General features: G+C 53.7%; 1 protein-coding gene and 1 pseudogene across 1 annotated transcript; both read left to right on the top strand.

The window, feature by feature from the left end:
* Positions 1–928: 928 nt before the first annotated feature.
* On the top strand, positions 929–1,321 carry LOC125104774 (40S ribosomal protein S24-like). Its single transcript, XM_047737605.1, has one exon. The coding sequence runs from the start codon at positions 929–931 to the stop codon at positions 1,319–1,321; it is 393 nt and encodes a 130-aa protein (XP_047593561.1).
* An 11,356-nt stretch (positions 1,322–12,677) lies between these two features.
* On the top strand, positions 12,678–13,655 carry LOC125105680 (uncharacterized; annotated as a pseudogene).
* The last annotated feature ends 6,541 nt before the right edge of the window (positions 13,656–20,196 follow it).

Genomic DNA, 20,196 nt, shown 5'->3' on the forward strand with positions numbered 1-20,196 from the left:
AAATGGTAGCACACTTTACATAATCTTCTGCACTTCTTTTTTTTCATTTAATGATCTATCTTGGGTATATCTTTTCATATCACCACACACACAGTTATTTTTTGAAAAAAAATTTGGCTGCCTTGCGCTTCATGGTTAGAAGCACCATTACTTCTGAAATCCTTTTTTTAAAGGAAATTTAGATTTTCTAATAGGTTGCTTATAAATGAAGCTATAACAAATATCCTTCTCTTTATAAAGAGTCTTCTTTGTGAAGTGAATGGAAACCTAGCTAGATTGACTTAAACGGAAGAGGAAAATGGAGTTTGAAGGTTCTGTCATTGCCGAAGACCAAATACCATGCTGACTTCAGTTAAGGATTGATACAGTCACTCGGTGTCCTCACAGATCTGGTTCTCTGTCTGTTTTCTGTCTTTTGATGGGTGGCCTTTCTCTTGAGGCTCCACTCAGTGGTTGTTCCCCTGGCCCCTTCACCAGCTCTAGGGTCTTCCCACATGGCACAAAAAGGCTGCCATGGTTCTAGGCCTCTGGCCTCACAGCACCACTCCATCCAAAGCAAGTTTGAATGTGTCCTCTGTAGACTTTACATGGAAGGAAGGCAATGGCTTGTCCCAGGAAACTCAGTAAACCACAGTATCTTCTTCACTGTCCTGGTCACTTGCCCTTTTCATTTTAATGTTATCATGTACTTAATAGTACAGAGTCAGCATGGCTTCTTTGATGGACACTGTGGTGTTTGCATTAAAAACAAAACAACCTGGGGCTCTTGACTGGCTCAGTCAGGAGAGCATGTGACTCTTGATCTCAGAGTTGTAAGTTCGAGCCTCATATTGGGTGTAGAGATTACTTAAAAAAAAAAACAAAAAATCTGAAAAAAAGAAAAATATAGCTTTTCCTCCCTGGCCACTTGAAGCTTGAAGCCGTCATCATGAACGACACCATAACTATCCGGACCAGGAAGTTCATGACCAACCGACTACTTCTGTGGAAACAAACGCTCATTGCGGTTCTTCACCCTGGAAAGGGAGCAGTACCTAAGACAGGAATTTGGGAAAAACTAGCCAAAATATGCAAGACCATACCAGATGTCATTTTAGTGTCTGGATTCAGAACCCATTTTGGTGGTGGCAAGACAACTGGCTTTGGCACGATTTATGATTCCTCGGATTATGCATACAAAAATGAGCCCAAACATAGACTTGCAAGACACGGCCTGCATGTGAAGAAAAACACCTCAGGGAAACGGCAAAAGGAACGCAAGGACAGGGTGATGGCAGTCAGGGGGACGGCAAAAGCTCCTGCTGGCGCTGGCGACAAGTGAGCTGGAGATCAGTGGCCAGAAGGAGTCAAGATTCTGCCCAGACTTTATCTGTGGTGATTGTGTAGATTTTTCATGAGAGGATTAATAAACTAAGAACAATAAACAAATAAATAAAATAAAAATAAAACAACCTATAAACAATGTTGGAACGAAAATCTGTGCTAGTTGGGATACGGTTCAGTTGCTTTAATAAAGACCTACAGTAACAGGTGCTTAGTGAAACCGGCTAGAAGTGATCTCTCCGTTGTTCGTAGGTGTGTAAGCAGTTCAAGGACGACAGGGTTGGTCTACCTTGTCAGGGAGGGAGATCCCTTTTGTCTTATGTCTTTGTCTACGTTGTTGAAGATGACTCAGCACCATATTCTTTGGGTCCATTGGATGGTGGGAGGGGTGGGACAGAAGACCCCATACCTCTCAGTGCACACCCCAGAAGTTGCACTTCGCTTTTGCTCACACCCACTGGCCAGAACTTGGCCACGTGGCCACACCTGGCTGTGCGAGAGCCTGGGAAATAGAATCTCTACACCGAGTAGGTATGAACCCCATGAAAAGTTGGGGGTTCTATTGTTAAAAGAAGGAGGGAAACATCTAGTATGGGGTAATTAGCCATCTCTGGTACAGCATCCTCAAACACTGATCTGTAAAGAGCTCTATATTTTTGTAGAACGGAATTCTTCTGGATACCCTCTAGAATGCTGCTAGGAACCTCCCACTGGGAGCCCCTGGACTCCTGCTTTCCCACATATGTTATCCCTCTGTTGCAGCCAGCACAGTCCCAGCCGCGTGCTTGCCTGGACCCTGCTGGCCACACCCGCCGCGTGCGCCTGGGGCTCTGCCTGTTCAGCCACCAGTCACTAGCTCTACGGTCTGGGACATCCTCAGATTTTATCTGCAAAATTAGGATTTTTAAAAAATTAAGACATTGATGGGGCGCCTGGGTGGCTCAGTGGGTTGGAGCCTCTGCCTTTGGCTCGGGTCATGATCCCAGGACCCTGGGATCGAGCCCCACATTGGGCTCTCTGCTCGGCAGGGAGCCGGCTTCCTCCTCTCTCTCTCTGCCTGCCTCTCTGCCTACTTGTGATCTCTGTCTGTCAAATAAATGAATAAAATCTTTAAAAAAAAAATTAAGACATTGAAAAAAAGTAAATTGAGGTATTGAACTCTCATCTAGGTCCTACAGAACGTCAGCTTCTCTTCTGGTTGTAGAGTTAGTTCCATGAAGGGGGGTAGTGTGGCAGTGGGAGAGGCAGCTTCGGTGAAACGTGGCACCTAGGAAGAGGGAGGTGATGGTCCCACACTGCGTGCTGGCAGGACCCACTCAGGTGGGCAGGGTTCGGATCTGGACATGTCTCTAAGGGCCCACAGACTGGAGCCTGGTCAGGGGAGAGCCACTGAAGCAGAAATGAGTGCGTGAAGGGAGGAAGAAGAATGGAAAGAAATGGAAGCATTTAATCTGGGGAGAGGGGAGAGAGGGGGAGAAGGAGGCAAGATGCACCTCCCGGCCAGGCTCTGGAATGGGAGTGTTGTGGGAAAGGCTGGTCATGATATGTGTTGCCTCCAGGAGGAGCCACAGAGCAGCAAGGAGAATGTATAGGGCTGTAGGCAGGGGCACAAAATAAGAAATAATCTCTCTCTGTTTTACATTTTCGTTGGAAAAATCATACGTGTACTGTTTAACCTCCACTCGCTACTTCACCAGTCCCTCCACCTGCCTCCCCCTGCAGTAACCATCAGTTTGTTCTCTGTAGTTAAGAGTCTGTTTCTTGTTCATCTCTTTTTTCTCCTTTGCTCATTTGTTTCTTAAACTCCGTGTATGAGTGAAATCTCATGGTATTTGTCTTTCTCTGACTTATTTCACTTGGCATTGTACTCTCTAGCTCTGTCCATGTCGTTGCAAATGGCAAGATTTTATTCTTTTTTATGGCCACGTAATATTCCATTAGATAGATGATGGACGGCACTTTTTCTTTAACCATTTGTCAGTTCATGGACACTATGGCTGCTTCCCTGACTTGGCTCTTGTAAGTAATGCTGATAAAATGATGATGTCTGTATCCCTTTGAATTAGTGTTTTTGTATTCTTTGGGTAATTACCCAATAGTGTGATTTCTGGATGTTAGGGTCGTGCTACTTTTAGCTTTTTGAAGAACCCCCACACGGTTTTCCACAGCGGCTGCCCAGTGTGCATTCTCAGCAACAGTGTAGGGGGTCTCCCTTTTCCCACATCCTGGCCAACACCTGTTGTGTCTTGCGTTGTTGATTTTAGCCATTCTGACAGACATTGGGTGATGTCCTTATACTTTTGTTTTGTGTGTCCCTGAGGATGAGTGATGTTGAGCATCTTTTCATGCGTCCATGGGCCGTAAGAAATGATCTCTTAAGGAGTGTAAAGACATTTAAATAATACTTGACTGAAAGGAGAAGAGGCTATTTGGGGCCTAGATGCCCACTGTGAGTTGGCCTGGCTTAAGGCTGCTCTTCTCTTTGCCTGTTACTGCCCAGCCTCAAAACCAGACTAGTCTTTGTCACTCTCCCTCAGCCACCACTGAAACTGTCCCACTGCGGCTCTTGAATGTCCTCCCTCTGCTCTGTCTCTTGGAAGCTCTCCTGGCCTCGCCATTCCGGCCTCTCAGAGGCATGCCACAACGTCAATCACATCCTTCTCGAAGCATCCGGTTCCCTCTCCTGTGGCTTCTTCTCTGGTCCTTCTCTGCCAGTGGCTTCTCTACTGCAGCCTTCCTGCCTTCTTACTGCACAGCTCACCTCATCATCTATTAGCTCCGCGTGTAGGTGGCCATTAGTCTCAGACTTGCCCCAGGACCCTGGTCAGGGGCCCAGAGCTCTGTGAGCAGTGGCCTGCTGTCCCATGGACACCTGGAATTCAACCTGTCCCAGAAGGACTTGTCTTGTCCGCCCTGTACCTCCAACCTCATCCTCCTGCAGGGAACAGAGAACCACCATTCGTGCAGACACCACGGACTGACCTCTCTGTGTCCAGTCTCGCCCTCCAACTCCATTCTATGCGTTATGCTCCTGTGGCTCAAGGCCCTTCAGGGGCTCCCCATCACCGCAGAACAGAGTCCAAATGGCTAAGCAGGCTGATAAGGTCCTTTTTGAGCTGGTTCCTTCTACCGTGGCAAGCCCAGCTCTTTGTGCCACCCCCGTCCCCTTCCCTGTGGGCTCCAGCCAGCCTGCTCCGAGAGGGCATCGCTCACAGGCCTGAGAAGGCTCTTCCCTTCTTCCTGCCTCTGGCGAAGAGCCAACTCCAGGTCAGCCTTCAGCCTTCGGTACTGCCTTCTGTCCTCCAGGGAACCCTGCGCGCTGCCCAGGCGGCCTTAGCTGTCTCTCACCATGCACCTGTCTAGCACATGTATCTAGCTGCACAGGCTTCGTCCACTGTTTTTAATTGCTTGAGTGCATCTCTGTATTGCCGAGGCTTCTAGAGCCGTGTGTGCAGGAACTTTGTTCATGTTGTTTTCACTGCACACTTGAAGCCTGGAACAGAAGGCATTGCATAAATATTTGTTGACTACCATTGAGTCAAGACCTGACTAATTGGGCGTTGCCCAGGGCTTCAGCAATGGCCCTCACCTTGAGGACAGGCCGGGGCTCTGAGCTCCGGGGTAAGGAGCTGACAGAGAAGTGAGAGTGGCTGGAAAGTGAAAGTGAAGCTGACTGGGGAGGAGAGAGCCCCTGAGGGCCCAGAGGAGGGGCTGGGCCAAGAGTTCATTCAACCCAGTAAAGCAAGAGAGTCAGGCTAGGCTGGCGTAGGGCTGGGATGGTAGGGGGCACTGTGGGCAGGGAGGTGAGCAGACTGAAAAGAGAGAAAATGTGTTTTGTAATTAGTCATTGTCCCTCGGGGTGAGCCTGGGAGTTTTCACCGGAGGTGGGTAGACCAGATTTGCAAAATGACAAACAGGGGCTAACCACCAGCTCAGAGACACTGTGGGGCTTCCGGGTTTCCGCGCAGAGCAGAAGTTGAGCTTTCTAGTTTTTTCTGTCCCTCCTCACTGCATTCAAGATTCTACCAAATAGTGGAAATGGGAGGGGAAGGCCTGGAGGAAAGACTTACCCAGCGGCCAGACCTGCCTTTCCTGACTTCCCAGGCTGACCTCTGCCTCTCTGCCTGTTCTCACAACAGAGACTGGGGACACGGTGGCCCTTGCCACTTGGAAGGATCAGCCAGTGACCCTACGTCTGAAGATGTTGACTAACTTGCCCTGTGGGGGTTCTTGGGAAACATGTAAACATTCCAGGGGTGGGGAATCTGGGTAAAAGCTACCATCTCTGCCTTCCCACTAAAGAAAGTGGCAAAGCGATTAGAGTACATTTGGGTATAAGGGGAATGCCTCATTCTGTGCCCAGGAAAGTGGAGGGCCGTTGTTCCCCCCAGATAATTCTGAGGATACTGGAATTAAATGTTAGGACAAGAACCTCTGTTTCTCTCTCTCTCACACACACACACACACATAAAGGGCACATTTTGGTCTTTGCTCCTTTGGTCTTTTAGGGCAGTGGCTTCCAAAAGTTTGTGTGTGTGTGTGTGTCTGCGCGCGCACGCACTTTAGAGGAAGGGAGGGGCAGAGGGAGAGAGAAACTTCTTTTTAGATTTATTTATTTATTTGAGAGAGAGAGAGAGAGAGACAGACAGAGGGAGGGGCAGAGGGAGAGAGAATCCTAAGCAAACTCAGGGCTCAATCTCACAACCCTGAGATCATAACCTGAGCCGAAATCAGGAGTCAGACACTTAACCTACTGAGCCACCCAGGCGCCCTAAGAGCAGTGGCTTTCAAATGTTTAAAACCATGACCTATGAGTAAGAAATGCATTTCTTATCTCCACCCATTCCTCTGATGAGTGTTTACATACCTATCCTGAACTAAAGGTTTTATGCAACTAGACGTTCCTTTTCATATATGTAACCCGTGCTTACGTTTTCCCATTCTATTCTATCTCTTTTTTAGAAAATTCTGAGTGCAGTCTATTAAACTGATTTCACGACCCACTAGTGGGTCTCAGCCCACAATCAAAGAGCACTGCTTTAGGGGGAAGAGTCAGTTCTTCTCTGGACTTGGTCTTCAGCTTCTGACCGCTGGAATTTGGCCCGTTTTCCTGATGAGTTTCTTCCCTCCATGTTCTCCTTACACATACACCCTGCACCAGACCTATAGTCCCCAAGTCACCACCAACATCGGGTTACCGGATCTGTTCCGATCAGCCTTCCTCAGATGCCCCCAGACCCTGCTCCTGGCAGACTGAGATCAGCCTAAGCTCCCAGGAGGGCCGCTGTGTTCCTATCTGTGGGCTTCCAGCTGCAAGGATAAAATACTTAAACCATAAGGGGTTAATCGAATCACACACCAGGGAGCCCAGAGGTAGGGGGCTCCAGAGTTGGATAATTAAGTGATCACGTGGCCTTCCGTTTATTTCCCGGTTGCTATCCGCCAACCTTTGGAAATGCCTTTCTCTACCTCGGTCTCCGTGCGACAAGAGTGCTATGTTAAGGGGCTTTTGTGGGTAGCAGGAGACGGGAAGGGTGAGGCCTGGGTTGCAGCTGACTCGGAGAACGAGTGAGTCACTGAGTGGCTGGGCCCCTCCAGCCCCATGTAAGGACAGACTGCTGCCGCCCACTGCCCGCCTGGACTGTGTCTGGACAGAAATGGGCATGTCTGCTTCACAAGGGGCCCCACCTCATGCTCGGATAACCCTGTGAATCAGGAAGGCCAGAGATGCTTATCGCCGCCTTTCTCTCCACGAGTCACAGGCCCCCAAAGCGGAAATGACTCTTGCTTTCCCCTATAGATCCAGATCGGCGCTGAGCAGAGAACCCAATATTCTGTCTCCATCTCAGGGCTGGATCCCTTGGAGCAGGAATAAAAGAAGGGGTCTGGTGCTCCCTTACACTTTGCACTTTTTCCAAGTCCTCTCTCCAGGGTCCAGACCCCTTGTGCTGGCTCTTTCTGCCACCTGCCCCTTGTCTGCTGGTTTTCCCAGGGAGAGCTGGAGGCGGGACAGGGGCGTGGTCCCGGAGGAGTCCCCACTGATGTCTAGGGCTTTGGTAGCATCTGAATCATAGACTTAGCCATGAGCCAGGGCTAGTAGCACCTGGGACAGTGTGTGAGCTGGGCAGGAACCTGAGAACCACCTCCACTATAGAGATGGGGACCCCCAGGCCCAGAGAGGGATAGTGATCTGCCCAAGGCCACACAGCTAGTTAGCAGCGGAAGCATGTACTGGGGTCTCCTGCCCTCCAGGCCCCCACTCTCCCTGCTCCCACCTGCCTGGATCCCTGGTTTGCTTTCTAGTCCAAGCCTGGGCAGCAACTTTGAAGTGCAAGGCTACCAGATCCACGCTCCCCTGCCAGTGAGGGGGGTGGGGTGAGGAAGGCCCCTGTGTGCTTTCCCAAGTTGGTTTTCGTCTCCTGCTCAAGACAGTGAAAGGACGGAATGCAATCCACACTGCAGGGCTTGAGACAAGCAATACTAACCCTTCTGAATAAAGTCCTACTTTCAACGAAGGGGAACAGGGCTTGGCAGGCTCTGGGAAGGATCTGCTCCAGGAGCTGGTGCTACGGAGGGTGTGGAGTCAATCTGTGTAGGAGCTCTGCCCGTGGGCAGGGAGGGCCCGCCGGGGTGTGTGCTGGTGCATATGTGCGTGTCCAGGAAGAAAGTGGGCGGTGTAGACATCCAGGGCGCACTGGACTGGGAGCTGGAGTGCCAGAGTTCTCTCCTCTGCATGTTAGCCCTGTGTCCTTGGAACTCGACCTCCCAAAGCTTCAGTTGTCCCAGCGGCAACAGGGGGATGCTGAAGAACTCCCTCCCAGGGTTCATAAGAAGCTCCAAACAAGTCGACAGACTCCCAGGGACACAGCATGAGGCTGTTTTGGGCTTGGGGCTGTAGGAAGTATCCTGTTCCTCTTGGGCACTGGCAAGAGCTGGGGGTATCTAGCAGTACTTGCTCTGGGGCAGGATAGGGCAGGACTCAGCCGTCCGAGCCCCTCTCCTGTGACTTCCTTCCTGGCTTCCTCCACTGCCCAAGGCAGTGCTAAATCCGGTCACCACTTGTCTCTCCTTGCAGTGGCCATCATGCCGGCTGTCATGCCCAGCTCCCAATCCAGGTCACTGGCTCCCACACCCCCGTCCTCCCCAGCAGCCTCGGAGATCAGTGCTTTTGTTCTTAAGTGCTGCTCATTAGATCCTGGCCGTGTGCCTGACACTGGGCCTACTGCTTTAAGAAGAAATCACAGGCCCCCTTTGCAGCCTGCGATATGCCAGACTCCATCATGAGGTGCTCTGAGGGAGACAGGATCACTTCTGTTTTATAAGTGAAGAAACTGAGGGTCAAAAGGTAAGTATCTCAATCAAGGTCACTCAGCTGGCAAGGGCAGAACCAAGGTTGAAACCTAGATCAGTCTGGTCGCTGAGCCTGTGCTTTGAATCCCCAAGGTCCTGTGATAAGAAGACAGGACACAAAGGTGCAGGCAGGAGGGGGGGGGAGAGTGGGGGTGGGTCCCTGGGGAGGATAGGTAGGGCTCAGTCCAAGTAAGGTGAGGTCTGAGGGGAGCGTGCAGGGCTGCGGGAGACAGGAGGCAAAGGCCTGCAGTGTGCGTGATGGGGAGGCACACACACACTCACCCAGATACACGTATCACACACGCACACAGACACACATGCACAGACAACGCGCAAACACATGCAGTCATGCAGACATACCGGAAAGAGGCTGGCAGACACCCAAAGACCCACAGGACCAGCACGCACATAAAAGCCATACACAAAGACCCAGCTGCACACAAAAGACACTCACGGACCCAGAAATCACACCCATGTTGAGACACATGAGAGACACACACAGACCCAGCGTCGCTCAGAGTCATACACAGACACCTACACATACACAGACACCCCCCCGCCGCCTCCCCGCCCAGCACACAATCTGGAGGGAAGGGAGGGAAGAGCCAGGGCCGCCTCATTTCCAGGTCTCCTCCTCTAAGGCGAAGGGAAAAGCCTTCCCCAGAAGTGCTGAGTCAGCAGCGGGTGACAAATGAGCCTGGGGCGGCGGGCTCCGGGAGAGCACTTAGCCTGCAGAGTGCCTGCCTGCCAGCGCCAGGCCCGGGCCAGCGGCGAGGGGGCAGGGAGCGGCCACAGGCTGCCTGCTCCGGGGGAGGCCCCAGGGAGGAAGTGACTCACTTTGACTTTGCAAAACCAGACTTTGCAGCCCAAGGTCACACGGCAGGCGCTGCCAGCGGGCTTCCTGCAGAGAAGCGGGGTGGACCCTGACCGGTGCAGAGCCGCCCAGGTCAGGCCTAGGAGAGGCTGGACCCAGGTGGGATGGAGGCAGGGGGCTGGCCCTTGGCCCTTGGCCCTTCCTCCTGTCTGGGCTCCACCAGCAAGAACAGACAATGGACCCTAAGCTCTGAGACTGGCTCAGAGCCCAAGTCTGGGCCAGGAGACCTTCAGGGTCCTTCATGAACACTCCTCTTCACAGCCTACGGTCCACACAGGAATCTAGGGAAAAGGGACATCATGGCAGGCCTGGGTGGTCGCATCCACCCCCCAGCCTGGCTCTCCTGCCCTCTTGCCCTTGTGATTTATTCTTCAGGAAGCAGCCAGCAAGGTCTTTTCAAGACATCAATCACATGATTTCCTCCAGTGGCTTCCCACTGCATTTAAAATAAATTCAACCCCTTGTCGTTAGTAACATCTTTCTTTCAAAGGGGCCTCTCTTGACTGTGGAAGAAGGAACTGTTAAAAATGACACGAGGGCCACATGGGACCCGGGATGTCCCTGGCACACAGCCCTAACTGGCCTTGTTTCCACCTCCTTTGTCCCCACCCCCAGCTTTGCGTGAGTGGCCCAAATCTCAGCAGAAACTCTCACCTTCTCAGAGAGATCATCCCTGACAGCCTCCCGCTTGTCAGTCCCCGTGCAATGACTCCCTGTTAGCTCTTTTAAAGTATTTGCTGCTTGCTGGGCTTATCTTTTTTATTTGTTTACTCCTGTGCTGTCTGTCCATGCCACTCCCTCCGCGACAGCTTCTTGATAGCAAAGATCTTTTCTGTCTTGTGCGACCTTGCGGGGGCCCCTAGTCCCCCAGCAGAGCATCTGGCACATGGGGGTGTTTGGGAGTATTTCCTATGGGAGAGCGAGGATGAGGGTCAGGCCTGAACGGGAAATACGGGATTTCCAAAAGCACAGGTCTCCTTAGGGACACGCGGGTAAGGGGAGGGACAGAGGCTGCGGAGAGGTGCTGGCGTGAAGGGCCTATGGATAGGGGTTACAGCACGGGATAAGCACCATAGACACCGCAGCGCCCCTGAAACCAGCCAGAAGCCTGTGGAATAATCCAGGCCTGGCTCTCTCGGTCGCTAGCTCCGTGTCTTTGGGCTAGTTATTTACTCTCTAGAAAATGAGAAGGAAGACACTCTTTCTTCCAGGTGATTGAAGGCTCTGGGTACCCCCCCCCCCCAACTCCCTGAAGTCATTTCCTCTCCATGCCAGCTCCTAAGACACAGGGCTCTGCCTGAGAATCCAGAAATGGAGAATTCCTTTCCTTAGGAGGGTCTGGAAGATGCCAGCTATGTTTCCACTCCAGTCCTGCCAGGCCCTGTGCTCAGTTTCTTCCTAGGTGGACAGGCACTGAGCAGGGTTCCCCCGATCAAAGGTGGCCCTCTGGGAACAGTGGGGAAGTTTGACAAAAGGGAAACACTACGAAGTCCTCCCATCCTGGCTCTGTGGCTTCAGCGGCCTCTAAGCTGGTGGACTTTTTTTTTTCCTTCTGTTGATTGACGCCTGTCTTTTCCATCCCTGCCACCCCAGAATGAGGATCCAGTAAGAGAATCATCTTGACAGTGCTTTTGGAAAGTGTTCCTGCTGGAGGAAGGTAAGGACGTCTCTGCAGCTGAGATGCGCGCACAGCAGTGCGGAGAATGGAACGCTGCTGAACCCACTTTGTCTCCATGCCCGAGGGCCCGTCTTTCTGACACCCCAGCCCCTACCCCATCTCCGGGAGCTGGTGCGGCAGCCCCAGGCCCGGCTGTTCCTGCTTTGGTGGAGAAAACAGAAAGTGAAAGTGGCTCTGGCGGAAAGCAGCCCTACAGAGCCCGCAGCCTGCCAGCTGTCTGCAGAGGGACCCCAGGAAGGAAAGTCAGCTACTTGCCCTCGGGTCCCCTGCCCTGCGCTGCTCACCCGGGGCCAGCCCCCTGTGCCTGCGGTCTTTCCTGCCGCAGTCCTGGGCAGAGCAGCCTGCCTGGGCAGCAAGACGGTGTCCTGAGGTCACCACCGGTCCCCAGACTACTGTCCTGACTCAACCTCCCTCGTGGGTGAGAGGAGGGGAGAGAAGTCCTGGCAGCCAGTGGGTTGGCCCCGTGGGGTGTGTCAGCAGCTGGGGTTGCTGGGGCAGGCTCAGGATGCTGCCTCAGTCGAGGCTTTCCTCTGAGGGCTCCCGGCAGGGCTTCCCGAGGGTGTCACAGGGAGGCCCAAGGTATGGGTGTGGGTGGAGGAAAGTGAGAGACAATAGCATCGGCAAACCTCAAGCACTAACCACAGGCCAGGCCCTACGCCAGGTGCTCCGGCCACCCGGCAAAGCCCCGGGTGCCCCGATCCACCTGTGAAAAACCCCGTTCCATTGGCCTGTCTGTCTCCATCCATCCCTTTAATCCACAAATAATGTTTAAGATCCTCTGTGTGCGGCTGCTGTTCTAGACACAGGGGACACAGCTAGGGAAACGTTATTTTTTTAAATTCTTGTCTTCACGGAGTTTCCTATTCTAGTGGAGGGAAAACAGTTAACAATCAACAGACAGAGGCCAGGTGGGATGCTGATGGTGACAAAGGAGGGACGGGGGATGGTGCTGGAGTTGGGAGAGGTTTGCGATTTGAACTAGAGAGGGTGTGGAAGGCCTGGCTGAGAAGTCGGCATCGCTTCTGATTCTGAACATTTCTGTAATCTACACAAAAGTCAAGGACATGGGTATGATCAGTCATCCCGAGGAAGGACAAAGAAATCAAGCCCCAAGAATGAGTCCAAGGTCAAATGGCTGGGACGTGGAGGAACTGAAATCTGAGCTCAGGTTCTAGCCTGTGCTTGCAACCACCACACCGTACTGGGCGCAGAGAGAAAGAGAGGACGGAATGCAAGGGAAAAGGGAAAAAAGGGCGTGTGGGGGCCTTGCAATGGTGGCCATCTGTTTTCCAAACTGAAAATCAGGACACGACCTGAAAAGATTTTCCTGTTGCTCATAATGAGAGTGGCCGTCTGGGAGAGGCAGTTTGGATGCTGGCCCGAAGGGTGGGATTTCTGAGACATTCCAGTGGCTTTTGGGCTCACGAGGCAGTCCAAGGGTAAGGCATTGCCATGGCAACCCCAGCCTGGCCTGGGGGCCAAGAGCCTGGTGCAGGGCCACATGGCAGAGAAGCTGAGCTGGGCACAGGCCCAAGATTCTGCAGGCCAGGGGGATGGCCAAGGCCGAGGAGGAGGTGGAGAGGGGAGAGGGGTACGACCTGGCACCCGTGCTCTGGGCTGATTGGGAGGCTACGCTGGCAGATTCCCAGAAGCCCCCTGGCAGGAGTCTCTGAGGCTTAGGGGGCAAGAACCCAGGCTTTCCTGTTAGACAAGTCTCATTTGAATCCTCCCTCTCTCTGGCCCTGGGCAAGTCACAAAACTCTGATGAGCTTGTTGCCTCATCTGCAAAATGGGGCTAAGAACTCGTCTCTAAGGAGAGTTACAAGGATGATCCTGTACCGGGATCCTTCAGCAGCCGCGGCTGGTACACTGCAGACTCAGTCCATGGTCACTGCGGGTTCCCTCCACCCAGCAAGGCGCTGGGGGCATGCCAGGATGGTAAGCCGAGTGGGAAACGGATGACCCAGCCAGCCAGGGCAGTCGCAGATTCCCAGCCAAGCCCTGCACGTGGGCTGCGGCTTGGTCAGCAACACAAGAACAATACCCTTCCCGAACAGCGAGGCCCACAGTGCAAACCCTCCTCCCCCCCCCACCCCTCCTCCCTTCACTGTGCAGCCCCAGTGCCCTGCTCCATAAGCCTCTCCCCTGGGGGCTCCAGGGCCCACATGTCCTCTGTGCCGGTGGGCAGTGGAACAGAGACATTCCCCTTGCTCCTGCCAGGTGACACCTTCCCTGTTATCTGAGACTTTCAGCAAACTGCTGCTCCCACTAGTCCTTAAAGAAAGGAAAGAACCAGAAGGAACTTCAAAGGCTTTTGCCTTCCACCCTCTCCAATACCTCTTCTGTGGGCTGAGCTGCACCCCTCTGGTCACGGCCAGGGCAGAGTCAAGGGCAGCTGGAATTCCCGCCCCACCAAAACTCTACCAATAATTCACCACCGTGTGGCCTTGAGCATCCTCTCTGGGCTTCCTTCCCTTCATTTGTAGAGTGGGGATTTAGACTAGATCGTCTCTAAAGTCTAGTCCTGACCCCTAAGGGATTACATTCCTCCACTCCTTCATCATGTGCTCCCTCATTCACAGCACTTACCACTTCTTGACACTGGATCTGTTCTGTTTGTCCACTGGCTGCCTTCCTCCATGCCAGTTCTACCAGAGCAGACTTTTTGTTGGTTTTGTTTCCTGCTATACCTCTGCCACCTACCAGAGGGCACGGCAGGTAGCAGAAGCTTGCATCTGTCCGCGTCCTGGAAGAGAATGGGCTGATCCAGGGCAGTTGCACACGTTGTAGACAAGGTAAGGGGAATTAACAAAGAATGGTGAAATCCCCTGGAGCTGACAACAGGGTAGGGGCTGGGTCTGAGGGAGCACGGCCCAGCTGAGTTGTACAATAGGATGACAGGACAGGAGCTGTGGGTCTGAGGCTGAGGAAAGCAGCCACTGCTAAACCCTGGTTCCAAGCAAGTGGGGGAATAAAGACCCCCATGTCCTTCTGCTTTTTATCTTCTGCTGCAGCTTCCCATTGGCTGAAGCCATCCAGAAGCCAGACAGTAAAAGAGCTCTGAGACACGGACTCGGGGCCACAGGAAGGGTAGAAGAGGGTAGACTCTGAGCCTGGAGAGGGGCACATGAAGCCTTCCACGTCTCATGCAAGAGCTGCCTGCTGAGCACCTGCTCTGGGTCCGAGTCCGTCCACCGGAAAACAAACACCTGCATGACGCTTTACAGAGCTAGATCTCTGCCGTCCAGGAGGCACAGACAGGCCCCTGGCTGGATCTTGAAGAGTCTCTCTTCCCTCTGCCTAGAGGGGAGTCCTCTCTAAATGTAATCTGAGGGCAGCAAGTAGTTAAATCAGTCTCATTTGCAAAATCACACCGACAAATGGAAATGAGGGAGGCTGAGGAGTGAAGGGAGGACTAGAGCAGGAAGAGGGTCTGGAGGCTGTGGGGGATGGGAACGGGAGGCAGAGCCACAAACAAGCCCGAAAGGAAGGTGACCTTGAAGCTGTGGTTCAGGCTACAGTTTGAAGGGTTCAAATCCCACTCCTTCACTCATTTGCTGTGTGATCTTGGGTCTGTTCCTCGACACCCCGATTCCGTTTCATCATCTACACAAGCCGTGCCAGTTGGGGTTGGGTGGGGTTGGGTGGAGTGTGCGGGGGTGGGGGTTGGGGGGAGAAATAGGATATAGGAATTTTGTGCGGATTAAACCAGAATCCGTGAGAAGGGCTGAGCACGGGGTCTGGGCACAAGGTGAACACTATTATTATAATTAGAGACAGGGGCCACCCCTTCCCAACCCCCACCATCGCCTTTCTCACCAAGAGGGATCTCCACCCCCTCTCCAGCTCCATTTAATTCTGAATGTTTTAGGTCATTCTATGCCTGGCGTTCTGCCAAGGCTCTGACAAAGACAGGAGTTTCTGCTCATTCATCCTAATGCAAGTTCCTGCGTTTATGATAATAGGGAAAAAAAATGCATGAAAGGACTCGCTGCCTGTGGAGGGGAAATCTGCTTAGAATTGAAAATGCGAGTCCTTCCTTGGCCTAGCCTTTCCCTCCCAGCGCTTTGGCAAAGGCAGCCGAGGGGAGGGTGGCTGGGGAGAAGAGGAAGGGGAGGGACGGCTGGGGGAGGAGGAGCGGGCCGAAGAGGACCACGGGCATTGGGGGGCAGGGGCAAGGCCCTGCCCCCGCCCCGTGAATGGGCTTCGGGGTGGCTGAGGAAGCCTGCCAAAAAGGCAGAGTGAAAAGGCCGGGCCCGAGCGGCGGCGCGGTGCGCGGTTTCCATGGCGACACCAGCTGCTGCCTGCGCCGGGCGCTGGCTGCCTCCTTCCGCGGGGCCTCGTCTGCCACCACATGGTTACCCGGCTCCGCGAGGAGGAAAAATCGGACGGGTCGCCTTGGCCCAGTGTGTCACCGATAGTGCTCTAGGTACCGCGCAGGGCTCTGCAGGGGAGACGGGGTCCCAGGGGGTGCCCTTGGAGCCTCTGGAACCACGTGCCTCATCCCGCGGGTGTGGAGGGAGGGGATGGCACGGGGCCGAACAGGTGGGCACGGGGCTGGGACAGGCTCCCTGAGTTCTGCGCGCCCTTGGTGGGAAGTGGCGGGCTAGAGGGCCTCTGGAGGGCGGAGGAGGTGGTAGGACCCGGGGGCTGGGGAGGCTTTGTAGCAATCTGGGAGAGGGGCCAAGGCTTGCCCTAGGGCTCCTGCAGGAGGTAAAAGGGGGATACGAACTCTTTAAGAGGTAGAAGTGACCACTTCTGGTGCTAGGGCGAAGAAGGCTGAGGAAGTAGAGGCATCTAGAACATCTATCTCCCAGGGCAGCATGTAGGTGGGGCTGTGCTCCCTAAGGCAGAAACGGGGACCTGAACGGTCTGACACCAGGACTCTCCTTACCCTCCTTGTCTCCCGGCTCCCAGCCCAGAGCCTCTTAAGGACTTGGATCAAGGACGGGATGCCCAAGTTTGAGAGTGAATAAGTGAAGGGGGAAGAGATAAGAAAGTATAATAAAAGATAAGAGATACGAGATGTGCTCCACCCAAGTAATTACCAGCCCTCCAGGTGCACACCAGTCCAGGAAACCCCAGCCACCACCCCCGCAGCCGCACTGGCCTCGCACACGCAGACACACATTTTGTGGGACTTTGTCACCTAGATGTGTGGCAGTGCTTTTATTTTTGGTCATCTTAGCGTCCAAATCAGGTATCACAAATTTATTGCAATTCTGTTTGTATTTATGCACATATTTATTCATTTTTAAAAATTTTTTTAAAAATTTATTCATTTTAGTAAGTGAGCTGACCGCCCACCGTGGGGCTTGAACTCATACCCTGAGATCAAGAGAGGCATGCTCTGCGGACTCAGCCAGGAGCCCAAATTCTGTTTGTGTTTGCTCATTGCAGAGGGTTTTTGTGTTTTTTGGTTTTGTCTCTACAAGCTGTGTCAGGTTGGGGTCCCATTTCCTGAGCCCTGAAACAGGTCTACCTGTGAGGGTGTTGGTTTGCAAGCGGCCCTCGTTTTGAGGAAGCAGATCTGGCAGGTGGCTTTTTAGAGGCAGGCGGTCCAGGGTTATCCTCATGCTCTAGGGAAGAAATCTCTGCAGCTTTCCTTTCCGCGGGTGCACCCGGAGGCTGGGGCTCCCCGTGCTTCTAGAGGGCTCAGTGGACATTGTATTGTTTACTTCTTTTTTTTTTTAAAGATTTTTTTTTTTATTTTTATTTATTTGACAGAGAGATCACAAGCAGGCAGAGAGGCAGGCAGAGAGAGAGGAGGAAGCAGGCTCCCCGCTGAGCAGAGAGCCCGATGCGGGGCTCGATCCCAGGACTCTGAGATCATGACCTGAGCCGAAGGCAGCGGCTTAACCCACTGAGCCACCCAGGCGCCCCGTATTGTTTACTTCTTGATCATCAAATGTTGATCATGGGAGTGTGAGGTCCTTGAAGTAGGGACTTGGGGATGGCTTACGGAGGCGTCCGTCCCTAGAGCAGTTTCCAGCTATCAGGAAGCGCTCAGATTTTGTAAAGGAGTGAGTAAGTGGATGTACAAATGGAGACATCTGGGAACTGGCCAGTTTTTCTCATGGGTTCCTCCTCTGAGGGGGTTCAGGAGGCCGGTGCCTGGTTTTCTCGTTCATCTCGCTGTTTCCAAGGAGAGTCTGGTTCCCAACTGCCCCGGAGACCATGAGGGAAGAGGTGTTACCTATCACCCAACCGATGTTCTCTGTGTGCCTACGGGTGCCAGGCCCAACATGGGGCACAGCAGGTACAGTGGTGGGCGAGACGGACAGGGTCCCTATTCTCTTGGAGCTTACATATGAGAGTGGCCGACAGAACATCGTAAGTGAATGAGTGAATGCATTACGTGGTATAAGTGAAGTGGAAAAGGGCCTGCGAGAGAGGCTGGAAAAGAGAACCTGATTTCCATAGGGTAGTCAGGGGAGGCCTTTCTGAGAAGATGGCACTCTAGCTGAGGCCTAAAGGTTGAGAAAGAGCCAGATGTGTGAAGAGCTAATTAAGTGTTGTTGTAGGGAGAGGGATCAGCAGGTGCAAAGGCCCCATGGCAGGAAAAAGTTTGACATGCTTCTGGAAGGCCTGTGGTCAGGGAGGTGCGTCTGCACCCGGTGTTGAAGGGCCTTGTAGCACACAGTGAGGGCTGTGGTCATTTGAAACACACTGACAACCATCGTTAGGTTTGTATGTGTGAGTGACAAGATGTGACTGGTGCTCTGGCTTCGAGGTGGAGGAGGGATTGGGCGTGGGGAGCACAGTTAGGAGGTGAGAGGTAAGGGGACATGGGCAGGGGAGAGAGGTGGTCATAAGGATGGAGAGAAGTGGGTAGGAATGAGCCCTGGCCGGGGAGGGGCTGAGAGGATTGTTCGTGGGGGACTGGAGGGTGGGAGGAATGGGACAAGTCTCTGGGCCCCTGGGTTTCTGGCCTGGGGAATCCAAGAAACCTGGTAAATGATGCAAAGTCCAGTTGCTATCAGAGAAAGACCTTCTGTTTACTGGACATGTGAGAATCTTTCCTCCAGAGCCCACACAGGCTGGGCAGGAATAGGTTCTGCTCCTGTTCATTAGGTTAATGAACGAGCCCCTGTGTGAATGGCTCCTCACCGGCAGGGGCCTGGGAGACACGGCGTCAGGAGAGCAGAGCTTGGAGAGAGTTGTTATCAACCGGAACAGTGTGGTTTTGAATCGTGTAATTCTTTCTGTGGCTGTTCCCCCACTTCTAGCGTTTGGAAGCATGCCTGGATCCCATCGTCTGGACACAGGACTCTATTTTTGCAAGGCCTTTCTGGGGGAAAGGGGAGCAACTTCATGGCCCCGGACGGCAGATGGTGAGAAGCACAGGGATGGTGATTCCAGCTCAGCTCAGCAAGGGTGAACTTGCTCATCATCACAGCTTTCTCACAGGGATGAGCCTCTCATCACTAGATGTATTCAAGGCTGGCAGGAGACTGGGGCATCCTCAAAGGGGGAGTCTGAATCGCTGCCGTTGGGAAGGCCTGTTTCCTCCAGCTTCCCTGCATCTCAGGACAGCAGCTGCCTCCCATGACCTGCAAAAGCATCCGCTCTGCCGGCCCCTGAGAGACTGCGGCTCCGTCACAGACACCCGCCCTGTTTACTCTGGGCTTCCCAATCTCTGTTTTCGTCCCGCCCAGGGCCGGCAGGAGCACAGACCCCGTGTGGGAGGAGTAGTAGGGCCCCGCTGAAGGTGCACGCGGGACTAGTCCAAGGTCTCCCCGCTTTTCAGGAAAGGGCATCCTTTAGGGCCAGGCGTGGCCCCCAAACACTCCCACTGACCAGCTAGCCTTCTGCGGGGACACCCTAAGGGCGTCATGGGTATGAGGAGGAGGTTGTCCCATCAAGCCTTCCCGGCAACCCCTACTCCCCACCGCTGTTCCCAGCAGCAGTGGCCACCAGAAGAGCGGCTTGCCTGCGGATGGAGAGAGCTAGGCTGGGGCACTCAGGGACCGCGGTCCCCACGGGCCAAGACAGGCTGCGTGGTCCCAGCGGCTGCAGTGGGTCCTCCTGAGTGGCGGGCGGGGAGAGGGTGGGCCAGTCTGCAGCCCTGGAGAGAAAGAACCTGCCCCTGTGGAGGCCGCTCCAGGCCACACAGGCCACCTGGCATCTCTGGGCTACCTCAGAGGTCTAGTTCTTTGTTCGCATCTTGGAGGCTCCGGTTTCCTATCTGGAAATGAGATATGCTCAGAGCTACTTTCTGTGCGAATGGAGTGAAATGACGGACAGGACAGGCGCAGCACCATCCAGGCACCTAGTAGTGCTGCACAGCGAGTTTCCTCCTGGAACTTTCTTTTCCTCCATGTCCTCCCCACCCCTGTCATCTAGAGGAGCAGAATTGCTCACCAAAGCTGGGAGAGCTGTGCTTGTAGGGAGAACAAGGTCCTTTGCCGTCTGAAAGGAGCCCTGCCTTTGCTGATAGGGCTGCAAACTTGTATCTTGGTCCAAAACAATAAGGCCGGAGGGAGGGTCAGCTGTGGACCTGTGGGCCCGCTGGACTTTCCCAGTGGGTGCTGTGGAGTGAGGCCAGCAGGAGTGGGCTCCCCATCTCCCTGGGCTGTGGCCCCACACTTTGGGGCAGGGTCTGGGAAGGGGACTGTGGACCTGGAGATAGCAGATTAGTGTTCCAGATTGGAGGCTCAGTTGAGGGCTGGGGGCTGCCCAGCCAGGTGGGGGAGGAGGGTGGAGGAGAATGGGGGGAGGGACTGGGGTCCCCACTAGCTCTTCCAGCCAGCTGACCCTGTTATTTTTAGCTCTGGAATGCTCCTGGAGCCCCCTTCAGTGTTGTTTATCTTGTTTTTGTGTCCCTGCTCCTCTCCAGGAAGCTCTGCAGCAGGAGTCGGTCAGTGAGGGGAGGAGATTAGGGGTGCCCCAAAGAACAGGAGAAATTGGCTGGGGCTGGGCAGCGGGAGCCGTGGGAGCAGTGGGAGCTGCTCCTACTCTGCCCCCCAAC

This window comes from Lutra lutra, chromosome 7 (genome assembly GCF_902655055.1).
Source record: "Lutra lutra chromosome 7, mLutLut1.2, whole genome shotgun sequence".
Taxonomy (NCBI): domain Eukaryota; kingdom Metazoa; phylum Chordata; class Mammalia; order Carnivora; family Mustelidae; genus Lutra; species Lutra lutra.

Bases quoted from the DNA above. Each gene is read 5' to 3' on its own strand.
- LOC125104774 (XM_047737605.1), top strand. From the start codon at position 929: ATGAACGACACCATAACTATCCGGACCAGGAAGTTCATGACCAACCGA.